At 15.9% G+C, this 21,994-nt stretch overlaps 2 protein-coding genes across 5 annotated transcripts in view; both read left to right on the top strand.

Annotated features, from left to right (window-relative positions):
* The first annotated feature begins 3,348 nt into the window (after positions 1-3,348).
* On the top strand, positions 3,349-5,239 carry LOC107994215 (ubiquitin carboxyl-terminal hydrolase). Of its 4 annotated transcripts, none has more exons than XM_017051002.3 (8): positions 3,411-3,534; positions 3,675-3,737; positions 3,810-3,821; positions 4,015-4,143; positions 4,227-4,378; positions 4,467-4,608; positions 4,664-4,739; positions 4,877-5,239. In XM_017051002.3, the coding sequence occupies exons 2-8, from the start codon at positions 3,702-3,704 to the stop codon at positions 5,032-5,034; spliced, it is 705 nt and encodes a 234-aa protein (XP_016906491.1). In that variant the 5' UTR covers positions 3,411-3,534; positions 3,675-3,701; the 3' UTR covers positions 5,035-5,239. The 4 variants fall into 4 exon arrangements, with proteins under 4 accessions (XP_061933739.1, XP_016906491.1, XP_016906492.1 ...); XM_017051003.2 differs by having other exon boundaries at positions 3,453-3,538; XM_062077755.1 differs by lacking the exon at positions 3,810-3,821 and having other exon boundaries at positions 3,349-3,534.
* Positions 5,240-9,913: 4,674 nt separating this feature from the next.
* Positions 9,914-21,994, top strand: part of LOC107994227 (luciferin 4-monooxygenase-like) — a 121,141-nt gene continuing 109,060 nt past the window's right edge. The window contains exon 1 of the mRNA XM_062077748.1: positions 9,914-10,083. The gene's annotated coding sequence lies outside the window, so the exon portion shown is untranslated. The remainder of the gene's footprint in view (positions 10,084-21,994) is intronic.

Consider the following 21,994-nt stretch of genomic DNA (forward strand, 5'->3'; position numbering starts at 1 on the left):
CGTTTTTTATAATTTTCTATTCAAAATATGTACATTATTTTTAATACTTATTCATAAATAAATATATAATTTTATTTATAGCTGGTTATATTTGAAACAGTATTTACCATTTTTTTTTCTTTGCTTCAATGAATACTTATGAATTTTAGTATGCATATAGATTATCTACAAGTATACATATATATACATATATGTATATATTCTAAAAATGTTAACTGAAAATTCTTAAAATATTTTTAACATTTTTTTTTGTAAAAATTTTTGTATAGTTTTGTTAATGAAAAACACTGACCAATTATGGGATATACAACCTAATCACTACGATGCTAGTATTGGCTACGTACTGAATATAAACAAATCCATAATATAACATATGTTGAAAATAATTGAATATAATATTTTTTTATTAATAAAAAATTATATTGAATTATATCACAAACAATGAATAAATTATAATATTCAATAGATATATATTTTTTCGACATATATTGTTTAAATTTAAATTCGATTGGCATATATCAATATTGTACAATTCCAACACGATTGGAAACATTAAAATATATATTTTTATGTTATACTATCATTCTCATGATACCATAACATTGTATATCACGAAAACTTCAATATCATGGCAATACAATTTTACACATCTTGACAATGTAATCGCATCATCTTTTTTCCTCAATCAGCTCTTTTTCTTCTATTATTTCAAAATCAAAATGTGAAAAGAATCTTCTAGAGTTTGTAAGTCTGGCAATTCTGGATTTAACTCAAATTGAATTATAGATTTGTCAGACGTAGATAATACGTTATTCCTCTATCACTATAATTTAATTCTCTTTTTATTGGCCAAATTTTCAAAGCAAAGCTATCGCATCACGTGAGATACTTTTATTTAAGATTATTATTTAAGATTATTTAAGATATTTAAGATTAAGATTCTTTTATTTAATTTTATTTAATCTAGCAGTGACAATAGGAATAATGTGATGTCATGAATTTATATATTATAATATTAATTATATTATATGAAATTCTTTGATTGAAATCTAATTCAAATTTAGTGTCTTTTAGTGATTTTTATATATATATTATTTTCAAACAGTAAAAATTTAATATAATATTATAATTGTCAAAAATTATTACAAATTTGTAAATATCTTAAATTAACTAATAAACTAAATTTTAATGATTAAGAACAATTTTTTTTGCATATTATTCCTTATTTATAAAAAATATATTATAAAAATATTATTAAAATTGAATATGAAATTTTTGTAAATTAAAATTTAATTTAAATGATGTAAAATATTTTGTACAAATATATTTTATACATATTTATACATATTTATATTATATATATATTCATTGTATTAAAAATTGAAAATTAATATATTTGATTATCAATTTTAATTTTGTTATATTATTTGCAATAAGATTAAATAATATACTCTGTCAATCATATTAATTTTTGCCAGATTTTAAAAATTTTTTGATATATGTTTTATAACTAAAATATAACAAATTCAATATAAAATTTGATTATCAAGTTATATTAATAAATTAGTATTAAAAATATATAAAGCTTGATTTATGTCAAAATTTATGCCAATTTTCTAAAATCATGATAAGTTTGATGATAATATATCAAATTGTACATACTTTTTTATGTTTCAAGTGTTTGAAATATATCAAATTCTATTATATGTTTTTTTGTATTTTAAATGTTTCAAGCTGTATTATTTTTTAATTAAGATTGAATTTATAGTAAATATAATTATATTAAAAAGTGTTTTCTAAAAAAAGTACATCAGAAAACAATGATAGAATAATATAAATGCAAAATGCAATATTATTTATATATAATATGTTATATTTTATATTATAATATATTATATATATTATATTGAAATATTATATACAATGAAAATATATATCATTAAAATTTATCTATTGCTTTCAAATAAAAACAATTATGTTATTGTTACTTTTCATATAAATTATAATAATATTAGATTTATAATATACATATATTAATTTATTTATACTTGTATTAATTTCATATATTTATATGAATATTATGATTCAAGTATAATCTGATATAAATATACATAAACATTGCATGATATAAATATATTACGTGATTTAAACATATTAAATATATATAAACATATTATGTGATATAAATTGTAATATAAATGTGATATAGATTACAAAGACAATAAATATAATTATAAATAATAATTATAATTAAAATATAAATATTATTTTTATTTATGAATATGTTACATATATATATATATAATATATTAATAATGTGCTTTTTATTTTCAGAATAAGTTTGTTGATTGAGCATAGCATTTTCTAATTGCAAATTAGATTTTATACAATGATTATTTTCATTTCCTATATTGGCATGCAAAAATTATTTTATTTTTTTAAATTAATATTACTATATATTTTATTAACATTAATGTATTTTATCTAATTGTTTTTTTTTCATGTTCTTCAATTCATGATATGGAAGAGGATTTGAAATAGAACTGAATATAATGATACTCAAAAGAAGATTTTTAATTAATTAAAATTAAAATTAAAATAAAATTATTTGCAGCTTTACCAAATATAAAATTATAATCTTAATTTATTCATTACTATGTATATATTTATACATTTTTGATACAAAAAATAAATAATTATAAAATAAATATTTTATATATTTTATTTATTTTCAAAAAATTATTTTTGAAATAAATTATTTGAAAGATAGATTTATGGAGTCTATTTATGGTTATAAAATTAATTTTATAATTTGTCTTAATTTGAAGTTCATTTATAACTATTCATTTTGATATCAAAAAGATATGCCAAGTTATGTAAATTTTCTATTTTTAGTGCAAATTTGATATATTATAATGATATAAAATTAATTTGATATATATAATGAATTTAGTAATTTTGTAATCAAATTGTAGAGATTTTGTGATTTTGTGACAATTTTATTATTTTGTAATCAAATTTTTGTTATATAGTATTAATGCATTTTTTATTCGATAAATCTATTATTTAATTATAAAATTTTTATTAATAAATCAATATTTAAAATAATTAAAAAAAATAAATCTTGTAGTCATTTTTTGTTATTATCTTTTCAAAAATTTTTTAAATAAAAAAAAAGTAATATTGATTAATACAAATATTAATATAAATATATATATAAATAAAATATTTATATAAATATTTTAAATATAATATATGTATTTGCTAAAAATTTTAAAGATATTTTAATTTTAAAATGTTAGCTATTTTTACTACTACAGACAATTGAAAAATTTAATGAAATAGATTAAATTTTTTATTTATATTTTAAAATTAATAAAATAAATTATAGATAAAAATAAATATTTTATTATTAATATCGATTTTATTAAGAATCAATAACATATTACACAATTGTGTCAGTGTTACAGAGTTTAGATAAAAAATTCGTCAGAGTGTAATAAATTAATATATATATCAATATTTAAATTTTACGTAGGTATAATATTACAAGTACATTTTATTGAATTTCTAGCATTTGTTATGAGTAACTATTTTCGTGAAAATTCTTTTTAAAATTTACTTATAATAAATGTAAAGTTTAAATGTGAAGTTTTTAATTTTATATTTTTTAGATAAAATAAAATTCAATAAAATTCACTATGACGTCTTGGATACCAATGGAATCGAATCCAGAAGTAAGAATTTTTATTTTAATGTTAAGAATTACGATTTTATATATAAATTAAATTCATTTTTTTCTTTTTCAGGTTATGACAAAGGTAAATCATGACTTTTCATTGTTGATATTAACCTCTACAATATCGTTATATTGTAAATAATTTAAAAATTTTTTTTATATATTTATTAAAAAGTTAACTGATAAATTTATATATGAAATAATTAAGTTGATTATAAAATCATTTTGTTAATAATTTTTTATTAAATTTTCTAATAAAAATATTTATTTTACAGTTTTTACACAAATTAGGTGTACCAAAAGATTGGTGTATTGTTGATGTTTATGGATTGGAACCTGATCTATTGGCTCTTGTACCTAAACCGGTTCTTGCTGTTATTTTATTATATCCTTTATCCAAAAAGGTTATAAATATAAAATTATATTAATCTTTTTATTTCTTTAAGATCATAATTTATAATATATGTAATAATTTTATATGATATAGGGCGATAACAGTTTAGAAGATGATGAAGAAACTGATAAAATGAAAGATGCAAATAATTTTAAAGATGCAGAAGTTTTTCATATGAAACAATATATTCATAATGCCTGTGGTACAATTGCATTAATTCACAGTGTTGCAAATAATCAAAATATGTAGGCATTTTATTAAAAATACATAATTAATTTAATTTATTTTGAAATAGATATTATATATTATTGTTTATTTAATTCATTTTTTTAGCATAAATCTCCAAGATGGCTTTTTAAAAACCTTCTTAGATGATGCAAAAAATCTTTCTTTTACGGAATGTGGAAAACATTTAATGGAATCACATGGTATTAGTACTACTCATAAAGATGTTGCACAAGAAGGACAAACAGAGGTATGATTTTTATGCTTTTTACAATCATAGAAATGTAATTTAAAATATTTGATAGGTTCCAAGTGAAGAAGAACCAGTTTATCATCATTTTGTAGCATTTATACAAAAGAATGGAATTTTATATGAATTAGGTAAATATTTTAATTCTACAATATATAATTAACATATAAAAATATTATATTAATACTAAATAGAACATCAATAATAAATAATTATAATGATTAATATTATAAGAATATCATTATTATTTCCATATGGGATTTTCTAGATGGACGTAAATCTGCTCCTATTAATCATGGTACAACTAGTCCAGAAACATTATTAGAAGATGCAGCGCGTGTTTGTAAAGAATATATGGCTCGTGATCCAGAAGAGGTGTGTTTTACAGTTCTTGCTTTCACTAACAGTGATGCATCAGCATTATAATTGAAGATGTAACATATATACTTGAGGATAATTGTTTAAATAATTTATTTCGTACATTATATACATATATCTGCTTTTTGTATCACATTTATTAATATTTGCTATTATAAGATGGATATTCACAAAAAAAATATGTATAAAATGTAAAACAAAATATGAAATATGAAAAATAATTGAAATCAAATAAAAAAACTTTTTTGATGTATTTTATTTTATTATTAAAATAGATTAATATTTTTCATAAAATATATAATTTTATTTTTTATATTAATTTATCATGAATTTTGATTAATCAAATCAATGGTTATTTTTATTTATTTTTAAATAAGAATTTATTTCAACTAATTAAAATTATATATTATATAACTATTTGTTATATATATATAAAGATATTTTTTATAAATAAATATATCTTATATTTAATTTAATATTTAATTTATTTAGTTTAAAAATAAATAATATTGTTTAAACAAATTTCTTTCTATTATTCTTATTATATTATATTTTTTCTTTTTTATAATGAATGATATTTTAAATGAAATTTTTTTCAAAAACCAAAAATATATATAAATAATAATTTATATTTTTTATAAAAACATGTACAATCAACATAAAAATACATTCAAGATATTTATTTTTTTTTAATAATTATTAAATATTTATTTTTTTTATTATCAGAGATCGTAAAATCTGTCGGTCAGTGACCAGAACCTAGCAAGAGACCTAGTTATTTTAGATTCTCTTCCGAGAGTGATCATCTTAGCACTACTCCCTAAATAGTAGCCTAAAAACGCAAAATAAAATTAAAACATTGCTTTGCTAATGGCTATGTATATCAGTTCTGCATGATAAAAATAATTATATATTGAAACTATATTTATATATTGCATGATTTTTTTATACAACACGATAAAATTTAAAAAAAAAAATAATGAAAGATAGTTTAAAAGATAGCCTCACCATATTATTATATTTTATTTGAAGTGAAATAATCATGCAAAAAATGCAAATAAATGAATGTATTGATGATAAATGGTTCATGTGCATTAGTCATTGTTTGTCATCTCAGTCTAGATTGATTTTACAGTGGAAAATTTTCATGATTCAACTGTTCAATCTTTGGTAATATAATAAAATTTAATTAAAATTTTCTTGATATGTAGCGAAAGATGACATTTTTTTTTCATATTGAACAATTCTTGAGTGATAATGTTACGTAAAAATATTTTAAAGAAGTCTCATATATGTCTCATGTAATTAAAAACTGTATCAAAGATATATTTAAAATAGTCATGTTTTAATGTTCAATTTATTTTATATTATATTTTATATAACGAAAAATTTTAATTATTCTTAATAGAAATCTTAGTAAAATGAATATATTTTAGTTTATTAAAAAAAATATTTTATTTATTGAAAAAATTAGTTTATTAAAAATAACGAATAATTTTAAATTATAATTAATAAACTATATATAAGTGAATAATTAACTAAAATCTTAGCTAATAATGACATTATTATAATTATGACATTATTAAATTAAATATGAATACTAAATTTATATAAGCTTATATGTATGTTATATTATTTCAAGGTTCGATATTTTGGTTACTAGTGTCGAAATATTTTTCCGTTACAAAAAATTTTCCATTAAGATAACATAAAAATAGTTTATCACTATTATACAATATAAAAAAAATTATACATATAAAAAAATATTTTTATTCTAATTTTTAAATTTTTTTTATTTCTGATAGATAAAAAAGAATATATTTTATTTTTTTAAACTATATTGATATTTTAAATGCTTAGTACAAAATTATATTTTTTCACGATAAAAAAATAAATAAAAAAATTGAAAAATTAATAATAAATTTTCCAAGAATAACATGAAAATAATTTAACTAAAATTTTTTTAATAATAAAAAATTTTTTAAATTTCTGACAAACAAAATAGATAAAAAATTGTGATAAATATATAAATAATTACATGTATTTTAATATTTTAATATTAAAATTGAATTAAATTTTGAATGAATTTTGTATTAAATTAATTTTTTGTTATTAAAAGAATAAAAGGAAATTTCCAATAAATAATTTTCTATCAAAAATTATATTTGTACAAATTCGGTGATAACAGTAAGCAAAGAATTCTATTAGTTAAACTCAATTTACTTTAATAGACAAATATTGCGTCATCAGAATGGAAAATTTGGAACAAAAATTAGAATTAGGATAAAAAGATAAAACAATTGTATATTTTACCTTAGAAAAAAGATTTTTTTTAATCGAAAATACATATGTTATTAATAATTCGTAAAATGAAAATATATTAATTTTAAGATCTTTATGGACTATCTTTATTTTGTAAGGACCCTTACGACAAAAGATCTAGCGAATTTAAAAAAATTTGTATAAAACAAAATAAAATTGGATCATTATATATTTATTTTACATGCAAAGACAGTGTTTTACGGATATACATCCATACGTGTTTTATGAATATGTATATATATATATATATGATAATATTTATTTATAGATATACATGATAATTTTAATTAAATTCGTAAGTTAACAGTAAAGAATTAAAATTATTCAATTTTATCAATTAAAGTATAATCATACTATATGTTATCGATCGTGACATTGATATTAATCTATCAGTAAATTGAGATAATTATTTTCATGTTTTCATAAAAAATATCAATTTTCTGCAATATTATATTATAATTACATATATATAACGTTTGATTCATTTAAATTTGCATGATTAAATATGTAATCATTATTGCATGTAATCATTATATGTTATATGTAATCATATAATTAATAATTATCTCTTTATTATTAATAAATCTATTTCTATCTATATTATCATATTATACTTTAATATATCGTTTTATATTGTATAATTGTAACAAAGAAAATGTTTCAATAGTATAATTTATTGTTACTTACAGTTATTTATAGTTTAGTACAATTTATTGATACTTATATTTGAAATATTTTTTTTTAAATATATAATTTCATTTTTTAATTGATTTATCGTCATATTTTTTTCTTTGTTTTAAGTTAATAGATATTTCTCAGATTTTAACAAATAACCAAAGTTTCAAGAATTAATGAAATATATCACGCACAAGTATTTTGCTTTCATTTATGGCTAGTAGTTCTAAAATGTAAGGTCATTCTATAAAAATGTTATATATGACCTTATTACATATTTCATATATATATATATATATTTATAAAATTTTATATATATATATATATATATATAAATATATATATATATAAAATATTTATAAAATTATTTTGCAAAATAAATTAAAACATTGAACTAGCTAAAAGGATTTATATGAAAGATTTGTATCGATTTCTTTAGTTTTATCTTAAAATCTATATAAATGTATATATAATCGTATGTTAAATTTATAATTTATTCAAGATAAAAAATATACTAAATGTTTACAGAATTTTTAATGAGACTAATTTTTTTCTATATTCAATTTTTTTCAATTTTACTTCAATTTTTTATTACTGATTTTCTACGTATTTACTTTATTATTTTTATATAAATTATGATTTTATAAATTATGTTTTCTGCAAATATTTCCGCAATTATCTTTGTATAAATTATATTTGGAATAAATTGTTTAATTTAATAATTTCATTTAATTTTAACAATATCATTTTAGTTTTTTTTTAAACTTACATTTCATTACTAAAACAAGATTTCAATAAGAAAAGAAGAAATATTATATTTTTATTCATTTTAAAAAAAATTTTATGTATATTTAATTGTATGATTTATATATACTAATATAGTAAAATATATCAATGTATTTATTAAATTTAAAAATCGAGAATATTCAATGAGCAGAAAAAATGACTAGAAATGACCATTCTGACTTTTTTATATTTATTTAATAATTTATATTCAATAATTATATTCAATAATTATATTTAATGATCATATCTATTACAGATTATCTTTTAATTATTATTGTAAAATCATAAAATAAATATTTAAATGTTATGAAAATCATTATTTTTTCATTGATTCAATATTTATATATGATTCAAATATTTTAGTAATTTTAAAATTATAATTATAAATTTAAATTTCAATTTTTTTGTATAATTTCAGAATTTCAATCAATATTTAATATATTTCACTACCATATATTTCATACATCAATTATTTTTTATTTCTTATTTCTATATACAAAATAAGAATTAAAAATTCTAAAAATTTTCTAAGAATTTACATTTACATATATACGTATATGTACACATATAAAAAATCTGATTGTGATTTCCTTGAAGTGTTGCGGAACTAATTTTTCAACGAATGAACGTCTTTATCAACTCTAGTCAAAGAAATGTGTGTATACAATTTCTTGTTATATATACAGTATTACTGTTTATTAATATATACAGTATATACAGAGTATTAATATATTTGTGGGACATATTAGAAGATCGATAAAAACCAAAATAAATAAAATTTGATATGCAAAAATGTAATATTATTATGTTAATTATGTAATTATAATCGAAATTTGCGTTAGATGAAACGAGATATAATTAGAATGAAATAATTTCCATTATACGTGTTTCATTGTTTTCAATTCATCTAATTCAAACATCAATTGCTTATAACTTAATAAATAAGCTTTAACCGATATTTTTGTATTTGTTTTGATCTTTAGAAGCAGCATTCCAAAGATATTCCACAAATATATTAACACTTTATATACACATTTCACATTATGGACGAAATTTAGCTCTGATTGTTGGAGTATTTCATGATCGAGGAGAGGCAAGAATGACATAGACTGGGAGACAAGCAGCACCAAGTACCGAATAGCAAATAGTCTTTGGCTTCGAGTTGGCTTTGGTTCTCAGTATCGCGATCCCGTTTCAGTCGCGCGGAAGCAGTCGACCGTTGCACGTGTTCACGGACCGATTGACAGCCGCCATCATCTATGGGTTACCAGTACCCATTTATACATCTGGACACTTTGAATTGACCTCGAGAAAGTAAGTTGTTATTATTCTTCATTTTTTTGATATAAATATATTTAAATGTATTTAAATGAATTTTTTTAAATCTTTTTACTTTTGAAAAGATAATGATTATTAAAATTATTGACTTATAATATTTATTTAAATATTTTATAAAAATGATTAGAATTATAGAATGTATGGTAGAAATAAATATAATTAACGCTTATATTTATGTTTGACATACATAGATATAGTAAATATACTTAGATATAATAATATCTATTAATTACATTTATAGATTGTTTTTGATATTTATTTAATTGTTTATTTATTTTTATGACTTCAGAGATATAGATATATTTTTCTTGTTATTTTTAATTTATTTTAAATTTTAAAAATGTAATTTTTTCAATTGTAATTTTAATTGTATATTTTTAATTTAATATGTTAATTAATAAGAATTGAACAAAACATTTTAGTGATCTATTATATATAGTAATAGTATTATAAAAATAATTAGATATAAATCTATAGTTCTAAGCTTTTTTTTTGAAAAAATCAATTAATTTTGCCAAAATCATGTATATGATTTTAATAATTTTAATAATAAAACATAAGAAAATTATAAATTAGTCAATTTGATTAGTTTGATGGATTTAGTAGATTTTATTGACTCATTGCAATCCAGGCATAAAAAATTTTGCATTATATTTCAATAAATGCAAAGGAAATAAATAATTAAATAAATTAATATAATAATTTTATAATAATCTATATTAATATGCTCACTGAAATTTTCATATTTTTTTTTAAATAAAATTTTATTTTAAATAAAATATGTGTAAAATAAATCATATATAATGTGTGATAATATATTTATTTTTGATATAAAATAATAATAAAATAATAATAAAAATAAAAGTTTTTAATTTTCTTAATAATATTTAATATAATTTTATAACAAAAAAAATCTTTATCAGTGAATTTTAATTAAACTAAAATCAGAGAAGAATATTTTTATATTCATATTTTTTATTATTAATCTAAATAAATTTTTTTAAGAAGCTTTATTTATTTCAGTTTAGAGAAATTTATTTTCTTTAATGTTTATTATATGTTTATAATGTTTATTACGCATTACGTAGCTTATAATTTATTAAAACTTATTTAAAATTTAATAATTTATCATTTAAAATTTAATAATTATTATTCATTTATATGTATACGATTTTTTATTTCCTGCAATAAAATTTTCTAGTGCATTTTCAATTTGGTCAAATTAAATATTATTAAATATTAAGATTTAAAAATTAATTTTTTCAAAAACCAAAAGAAATATTATTTGTTCAATAAATAAATTTTACAAGGATTATTGAATTGACAATTTTTTTAATATATGATAAGATATATTAAAAGGTAATAAGATTTCATTACAAATAAAATTAAAATCATTTTAAATCAAAATTAGATTCAATGTGATTTTTTAAATTTATTATAATTTATACTATTAATACTGCATTCGTTATTAAAAAAAAATATATTTTGAAAATGTTAAAGAACTACAAATTTTATGTCATTATTATTAATGAATACTTAGTATTAACAATATTTTAATTGATTCTTTAGGATTAAGATTATTTGTATTAAAATTCTTAGGATTAAAACTTTAAAAGAAGTAATGCAATTAACATCTTTTATCATGAATTATTAATTAAGTCATAAATAATGTTTGATTAATTGATTAATTTGATTTAGAAAAGATTTTAAATAAACGAATTTAATCAAGGTGAAGAGATTATATAAGTAAATTATCTTTTTTTTATTATTTACATAATTTATGTGTAAATCTTATTTGTATATATACATTTCATCATAAAAATATTTATATAGTTCGGGAATAAAAAACCAAACTTTGAAATTTTTTTTGAAAGATTAAAAATATAGTTGAAAAAGTAATAAAAATAAAAGAATATAAAAAATTGAGGGATTCGAAATCTTTATATTGTATCTTTATATTGTATTGTATTTTTGATCTCGTTTCTTTTTTTCATTTTTTTAATCAACAATTGACAATTATTTGTCATATTATTACGTTTCATCATAGCTAAAGTAAATCCCAATATAAGCCAATTATCAGTGATTCTGAGAAAAAGAGAATTTCTTGTATTATTACTTTTGATTAAGAAAGTATAATACAAATCATGATGCTTGAAAATAAATTAAAAATTATATTTTTATTTTAATTAAAAAATTTTGTATTTTTTTATTTTAAGATTTTTTATTAAAAATAGAACATTAAAAATTTCGAAAATCATTTATGTTCTTTGATGTTTCTATTGTGCAATAACTTATATCTCTATCAAGATCTATAATAACATAAAAATTATGGAATTGAATGATGAATTGAAACTTTTTGATTTAATTATAAATCAAATTTTATTTTAAACAAAAAAAACACATTCATTTCTTTATATATATTTTCATTTGATATATTTTATATTTCATATAAAATAGTATAGAAAATCATATGATGATAATCGGCGAAGTTATGAATCTTTATTGATATCGAGTATTTGTATTATTACTGACTGTCATCATTCATGAATATGTGTTTATATTCGATATTTATACGAGTTTTAATTACATTATTTGGCAAATTTTATCATTAGAAGACGTGTAAATTGTTGAACATTTGATAGAAATTGATGATCTTTTCATAATTTAATAGATTAAAGAGGTATTCTTGTTAAATTTAAATATAAAAATAGTTTTATTATTATATTATTATATTATTATATTATCTATTTAATTTACATAATATTTGATTTTATATAATATTTGAATATATATTTTTTAAATTGCAATAATGCAGTAATTATTAAAACTTCATTTATATGAATTTGTTAAGAAATGTGGGAATGTATTTAATTTTCTTACCAGATATCTTATATCTTAATTTTCTTTAATTTTTCTTTCTTATTAATAGAACTTGACACTCATATAAAAATATTTTATAAAATTTTTTTTTCTAAAATATATAATAATGTATTAAATATTTCAAACAATATTAATTATAAAAAGAAATTATAAAAAGAATATATAAAAAGAGTTTTGCAAACATAGTAATTAAGTCTAATGTTTAATGTATTAATTTTTCATTTATTTTATAAAAATATCATATATATTTTTAATTATATTATATTATTTAAGACATAAATGGAATGATATTCAGGAATAATTCAGATAATCGAAATTAAATTCAAATAATCATATAAATTTTATTTATATAAATGTAATTTTATTATAATTTTTGAAAATAAGAAAAACTCAGTTTTAAATTAATATTCAACTTTTTTTGTAAATTTAACAATTAATTAAAAATAAAATAAAATATATTATTATATTTTATTTAATATATAATTATTATTAAGAAATAATGTAAAATATTACTTTTTTTCAATAAATTAATTTTCAATAAATAAGATAATAATTTTTTTTTTTATATGTATTATCCTATATAAAAATATATAAAGTCTTTAATAAATATATAAATATATAAACCTATATAAAATATATAAAATAGATTATTAAATAATTCACAATTAACTTGTTCAATTCCAATTATTCTATTCAATTTTTATTTCGAATATAAAAATTGCTTAATGTACTTTTTTTTAATGAATAATATTAATTTGTTCAAATATTTGATAATTTATACTTGATATATTATATTATATATTAATTTTCATTTCATAATTTTGATTTCAATTATCAATGAGATATTTCATTATTCCAATGCAATAATAATATAAATTTGCAAATTTTGATTTAAATTTATTATAATTAGTTTAAAAAATATATAATCTTTCCATTATAAAAATATAATTTTTTGAATATTTTTAATTAAATAATTTGATAATATTATTATTAATATATTAATTATTGATTATGATATTGTATTGATTTTCTTTCGAAAAATCTTTTTTATGCTTATATTGCATTAAAATAGTGATATGAATTTTATAATTTTTTTTTGGAAAGAATAAAATATTGAATATTTTAATAAACGATAAAATCATATATTTAATAAAATTATGTTTATTTTTAATAAATTTCGATATTTATTGTAGATTTTAATATCTTTTAGTAAATGATTTTATATTTTATATTTTATATTTTATATTTTAAATGATAAATATTTTTGGTATATTTTTCTCATAAAGCTTAACAATTTTGAGCGTGTGAAATAATTGAAGATATAAGATAACATTTTTTTAATATAGAGTTTCATTGGAAGAAATTAGATTTGGAAAATTTTCCAGTATATATTATATACATATAACATTATTCATGATAACATTTAATTAAAAATTGTTAAATAAATGAATAAAACTGATAATTGATAAAAAATTATTATTTTAATATTAAAGATCTCAAATAATAATAAATATATATGAAAAATATATATATTAATTATATATATATATTATATAATAACATATATATTATATATGTATTAATATATACAAATATTATATATAATATTATATAACACATATATTATATAATAATTACATTATGTTAAATATATATTATATTAAATAGATGTATAATAATAATAATTTACTAATATAATATTATATTGTAATATATTATCTTTTGATAATAAAATGTTATAAGACGTTTTCTTAGAAAAATTATATATGATTTTTTAACACTAAGTTTCTAGAAAAATAATATATTTAATATATAATACAGTGAATATAATATAGTGAATATAATAATATGATTTTCTGATATATTAATATCTGATATATTAATAATAATTTAATTTATATAAATATTAATATTAATATTAATAAAAATAATATAATAATATAAATATAATAATATAAATTTATATTTATATCAATAATTTTTTGATTTTTAAATTTCTATTAACATATTATTTATCTTTTATTTGTATATTATTCTTTTATATTTTTATATTTTTTACTTTATTTTATATTATTTTTATATTATTTTTTTTATTATTTTTTTATTATTTTATTAGAAAAAATTCATCTATGTAATATAATATAATTAAAGTAAAATAGATATAATCTTTAATAGATATTTTTTATTGGTATTAAATTCTGAAAGAATATATTTATCTTATATTAATACATCATATATTATATCATATACCATATATTAATACATTAATACATATTACGTCTTTCATAGATAAGAATTTTCAAGTATATATATGCAATACTTCTACCCAAATATAAGAAATTTATAAAATTGTATTTCATACAATTTTAAAGAATATTTGTAAGAAAAAACCTTATATTAGAAAAATTATCTTAATAAAAAATTCAATATTAATCTGATAAAGATATATTCTTTTTTTATTTAATATTATTTAATATTTAATTATATTTTAATTTTATTTTATTTTATTCAAAAATTTATATTCAATTTTTATGAGTATTTGTAATTGTGACTATAATAATGTTTTTTTATATTATTTTATATTATTTATTTATTTATATTATTTTCTTTAATAATTTTTAAATTATGCTTTTAATTAAATAAATATTGTATTCAATATTTGTCAATTGATATAAACATGTCAAAAGAATGAAAAATTAAAATAATTCTGCAATAAATTAAAATAATCATTTAGTCAAGGATATAAAAAATTATTATAATGTTATATAATATAAAATTATATGTTATATAATATAAAATTATATAAAAACATAATTATATAAAAACATACCTGAATATTTAGATGCTTTATTTTAGATACTATATTGCACATAAAAATATAATAAAATTATATTGTATATAGAAATATTTTATATGTAATTTATTGTATTTTATATGTAAATTGTGTATCTTAATATCTTTTATTTAATTTCTTTAAATTTTATGTTAAGATCGTTAATACGTTACACTTTATCTTATCATATTATGAAGATTATATATTAATAATCGCAATAGTGCAACATTTTTATCAATGATTTGTCACTAATTTTTGACAATTATTCATATAAAATATTTATTGATGTAGATAATGGATTTAAAAATAAAAATATTTTATTTAATTTTTTTTTTTTTGATAACTTTTCTTCTTAATTAAAGTCTTTTTTTAATTCATTGCATGAATAGTTATTAAAATTAAATCTTTTCTCTTATTAATTAAATAAGAAAATATTTTTATTTTATTTTTAATAAAACATTGATTTGTATGATGATTTGCATTTAATCAAGACATGTATATGTACTCATATGATTTTCTGTATTTTTTTTTATTAATATCGTAAATATGGTAAATGATAAGGAGAACAATCAATAGACAAATACTGACAATCTATTTGGCGATAAAACATTTGACATTTAAACAATCTTGGCCAATGCATCGCGACATGTGCAAGAAACGTGCCATATATTGCGTCGTTGACATAAGCTCTCAATAATTGCAAATGGACGAAAAAGAATTTTTCATATTAGTGTATTTAATGATAATAAATATAATAGCAGACAAATGTATAAGATTCTTCATATATTTTACATTTTTTTAAAATATTTTATTAATTATATAGAAAAAAACACATCTCACCGATTTTAATAATATTGAAATATATTTATAATTTTATTTTATTTTTTATGCATTCTGCTCTTTTTTGAGATATCAATAAAAATATTTTTAATACATATTGCATATCATAAATATCTATATAGTTTAGAATTTTAATTTTGATCTTTAATATATGTTGCAAGATCATTTTCTTAATAAATCTTTAAAATACTTTACTTAAAAATAATTATTTATTAGAAACTTATTTATTAGAAAATTATTAATAAAAAATTTTTTCATTAATATTATGCAATTTTTTAAATATTTTAGAGATCAAAATATTGGATTTAAATTAAGTTACATTATTCTTTATTTGGATATAAATAATTTAATTAATATTAAAAAAATGAAAAAATTTTTATCTTAGATTATTTTCTATTGAATTGTGGATGGTTGACTTAGATTAAAATATACCCTTCTATGACAGCGTCGAATTCAAAAATATAAATTAATGCAATGTACACCATTAAAATAAGTTATAATAATAATATTTATTTATTTCATAAATATTTTTATAAGATATATTATAAGATATATATATATTATATATATAAAATATAATATAATAATAATTTTGAAAAAATTATTATTATGCAAAATATCCAAGAAAAAGAGAATGAAAAAATTAGATTATCTCTTAAGCATTGTAAATTTAACCTGATTCAAACTTAATTTCTAAATTAAACTCTTAAAAAATACATAATATTAAATATTAAAAAAAATATTAAAAATCTGTTGCAAATATCTCTAAAACTGATAATAAAAATATAAAAAAATAAAAATTAAATGACAGTTAAATATATAAAAGAAAAATTATTTAAAATATTATCTTCAACATATTTTAAGATCATTGAAATCGTAAAAGTATATTATTTTGTATATAATTATTTATATTTCTTATAAAATTTATTATTTATTTCTCTACAGTTTTTAATTGATGTTTATCGTTATTGTTATTATATTATTGTTATTATTTCATAAAATTAAAAATATATGTATTAGTTAATATTTTCTGTAATGTTTGATAAAAGATTACGATGAATTTATCAAAGTTTATTTCCTTACAGATTTTGATTTAAAATATGTTACAAAGAATAAATTTTTATTAACTTTTTTCATGCCTGTATAAATAAATAGGTGATTGACTTTAGTTTTCAAGATAGTTTTTAAAAAATTTTGATTATTATATTTTGCCTAATATTTATATATTTATTATATTATATATCTGGTGGTTTATACATTCATAAACACTTCTTGCTGGTACAATCATTAATTGTTATCAATCGAAATAAAAATATGTTCATAATAATATTTATTAGTTTTATAATCTTAGTGATTTTTATGTTCTATAAATTTTTCTTATAATAAAATCTGGATATTTTTTATATGTTAAAAATTCCTAAATAATAATTTACTTATATTGTTTTCGAAACTTAATATCTTCCAAAGAATTTTATCTATCGTTCTTTTTTTTTCGAATGATTTGTTTCTTTTTTTTGCTATGGAATCATTTGAAAATCATTAAAAATCATATTAGTTATATATTAGGTTATATTATATAATTTAATATTTTAAAAATTTAAAAACGTTAAACATAATTTATTTTTAATCATTTTATAGTTCTTATCGGTATTTCAAGTTTTTGATTTTTTTTAGTATAAAAAATTCTTCGACTTCAATTTTTTTTTAGAATGAACTAAAATCTATTTGTGAATAATTGAAAAATAATTTTTTTTTCATTTATTTTTGTATTCAAGATTTTTCTCTAATATATTCTTATTATATTTTATTTAAGTTCGTATAATATATTGGAATAACTATATATTGATAAAACTGAAGGAATAATTAGTAGAATTTTCATAATAAAATTGAATAACAAGTTAAATAAATAAATGTTTCAGGATATTATTATTATAATTTCTTATCTTATATCATTCTATTTCATGTTAAATTGGTCAATATTCAATAATAATTGTGAATGATATCGATTTAGGTTTGAATAAAAAGTATGGAATTTGTAATTTTTCTTAAATTTTTAACTATTTTTATTATCATTATATTATGAATTTTTTTATCAAATTAATTTATACCCGATTGCATACTTATCCAAGACAAATTTTTATTATGAAAGTAAATCATATGTTAATAATTTTTTAACTTCTAATTCGATTTGATTTGAAATTTAAGAAAAACGAGTATATCTTTATTTAAAAGAGTTAACATTTTACATAATGAGATATTTTTAGAAATATTTTATGAAAAGAATTAATATTTAAAAAAATTTTAATATTTTCATTTTAAAGAATTACATTGCGATGAAATAAAAATTTCTGATATAATTAAAACAGTTTTTATTATTTTATTAATATATTACATTAATAGTATTGAAATTTTTGATTAGGATCAATTAAAAGAAATCATTTTTTCAATTAAAATTTAATTAAAATTTATTTAAAATTTAATTATATATTTTTATATAAAATATATATTACATTTTATTAACTTTATTATTTTACACAGTTTATAATTTTTAATTTTCAAATTTCTAATGTTCTTAAAAATGTTCTCATTTTTTAAAAAGAAAATTTTCTCTAATTTTTGTTTTTATTATTCTAATTAGAAATAACTAGAAATAACTTAAACAAAAGATATATAGAATCAATATTTCATGATTAGTAAAATTTAAATATATAAATAAAAATACTCGAGAAAAGTTTGTTTTGAATCATTTTTAGTAAATTATTTCTATAAACTATAAACTAATAAGTAAATTAATGATAAAAATATACTGATTCAATATTTCTTGTTTCTTTTTTGTTTTTTTCGAATTTTAGATTTGAATAATAATTTGCTTTTGATATTTTCTCTGGAATATCATATCTCTTATCAATGATGAAAAATATATTGATAACACATTGATGGAAAATATATTAATAATGTATTATATTGTTTGAGAAAAAAAATTTTTTCTATAATATTAAAATTTAATTGATCACTTAATGATTTATATATTTACATTTATTTTTTTTATCACAATTTAATTTTAATAAATAACTTTTATAATAAATTTAAATATGTAAAAATTAAATATGTAAAAAATTCAATAAACAAAATATCTAAAAAGTATTTGTTATAATATTTAGAAGATAAAACAAAATTTTCTATATTTTTATTTTCTATAAATTCTATTTTTTTAGTTGTATAAAATTATACAATGTTTATAAAATTATTTATATTTAAATTTTTAATAATATGTATATTACATTGCATATAGAGTGTTAATTTCTTTGGATAACTGATTCTAAAAATCAAAATAAATATAAAAAATATACAATGTTATGGCTATACAAAATGTTTTGGTTTATTTATAATTTATTTTTTAATTTATTATTTAATGTATAATTTATTTATATTATAATTTACTTTGATGAAATAAGATGAAGAAAAAGCGAAATAGCAATAACGAAAATAAAATTGTTTTACTTTAAAATCAAATTTTTTAAAAATAATTAAAATAAATATGGAAAGAAAAATAAATTAAATAGTGATTTCTTAAATATCACAATGTTTACTATATTTTGAATATTTTGTATCTTTTTGCATGTTATATATATTTTTTAAAATTTTTGTATTTTAAATTTTACTATTTTTAAATAAATGCATAAATATCTGCAATCTATTTACAAGTAAATAATAAATAAATAATTCTTAACCAACATTTTTGTATATCAACATTTGTGTTTTAGTCTTTAGAATCTTTCAATAATATTCTATTTGAATATAGTATTAAACATTCTGTGCATATATATGCATATATATATAATTGCTCACAAAAATATTCAAATATATATTTTACTTAATTATATTTTTGTTAATTATAAAAGAAATGAATTTAAAGTTATTTCTTTCGATAAAGTATTTGATATTAAATAACTTATTTAACTATTTAATCAATTTGATATAATGAAATAATATTAAAAGATTAATGAAATCAAAATTATTTTTTTTTGTACATGAAAGTATTTGAATACTATACTTTTACTATAAAAATTTATAGTAAAATAATTAAAATAGCAATTTTTTATAAAAATTTGTTTTGATATTGTTTTTACAATACAGTTTGATAATACAATTTATTTGATAAAACAAACAGATTATATAATTTCTCAAAAATTAAAAGAAATTATTTTTTATTATTATTAATATATAATATATAATAAATATTTCTATATTTTATTTTTGTTTTATATTAATTTGTTATTTTTTTAAAAAGAAATTGTTGTTTTTTACTCAATTATTTATGCATAAAAATATTTATGCAATTATGTTCGTTAATTTATGATGCATTTGAATAATATAATATTTGAATAATATAAATATTTTTGCAAAAATAAAAATGCATTTTATTTTTTGGGATTCTATATATATACAATATTGTAAGAATTATTTGATTTTTATTATTTTATATATAATTTTATAATAAAATATATAGATAAGAAAATAAAAAATTTATTCATTATTTATTATATATTCAACATGAAAAATCAGCTGATTTATTGTTTGAGCATTATAAGATAAGTTAAAGGAAAATGTATTTTTAATTGATAAGTAAATGATATATATTACAAATTAAAGTTATTAAATTAAGTTAATTATTATATGCAGTTGCATGAATATTTTAATGTAAATAATTGGACCATTTGAATGGATAAAAAATAACAATAGGTACATACTAAAAAAAATAAATTCGTTTAAAACAAAAATAAATTATGTAATATATTTAAATTAATTTAAAATAAATTTAATTAAAATAATTTTTAGTGAAAAAATATAGTAAAAATATAGTTTTCAAAAAATATATTATAGAATCAAGAAAATGTAAAAATCAATTTTTATAAAAAATTATTAGTATAATAATTTTATTTAAAATAATTATATTATAAAGTGTTCAAATATTTTTTTTTTTGATTTTTAATTGATTTCATTTAGTTTTTAATATTATATTATTTTATCAAATTAAAAAAATTGTTTATTAGAGAGTATTATATTATATAGAGTATAATAAATATTCTATTGAAAAAAATAAATTTAAATTCATTTTTTCTAACAAAGATATAAATCTTTTAAATATTCATTAATGTTCGAATATTTTTGTGAACAACTATATATCTATTTACATATATAAATTTTTATTATTATTATAATTTATAGATTGATATGAATGAATTATAGGTATCTTGTATTGATGAAGAAAAATAAATTGTTTTTATCAAGAATAAATTTTTTTACGATCTATCTCTATTTGATTAATATAAC

The sequence above is a fragment of the Apis cerana genome, linkage group LG7 (assembly GCF_029169275.1).
Source record: "Apis cerana isolate GH-2021 linkage group LG7, AcerK_1.0, whole genome shotgun sequence".
Classification (NCBI taxonomy): domain Eukaryota; kingdom Metazoa; phylum Arthropoda; class Insecta; order Hymenoptera; family Apidae; genus Apis; species Apis cerana.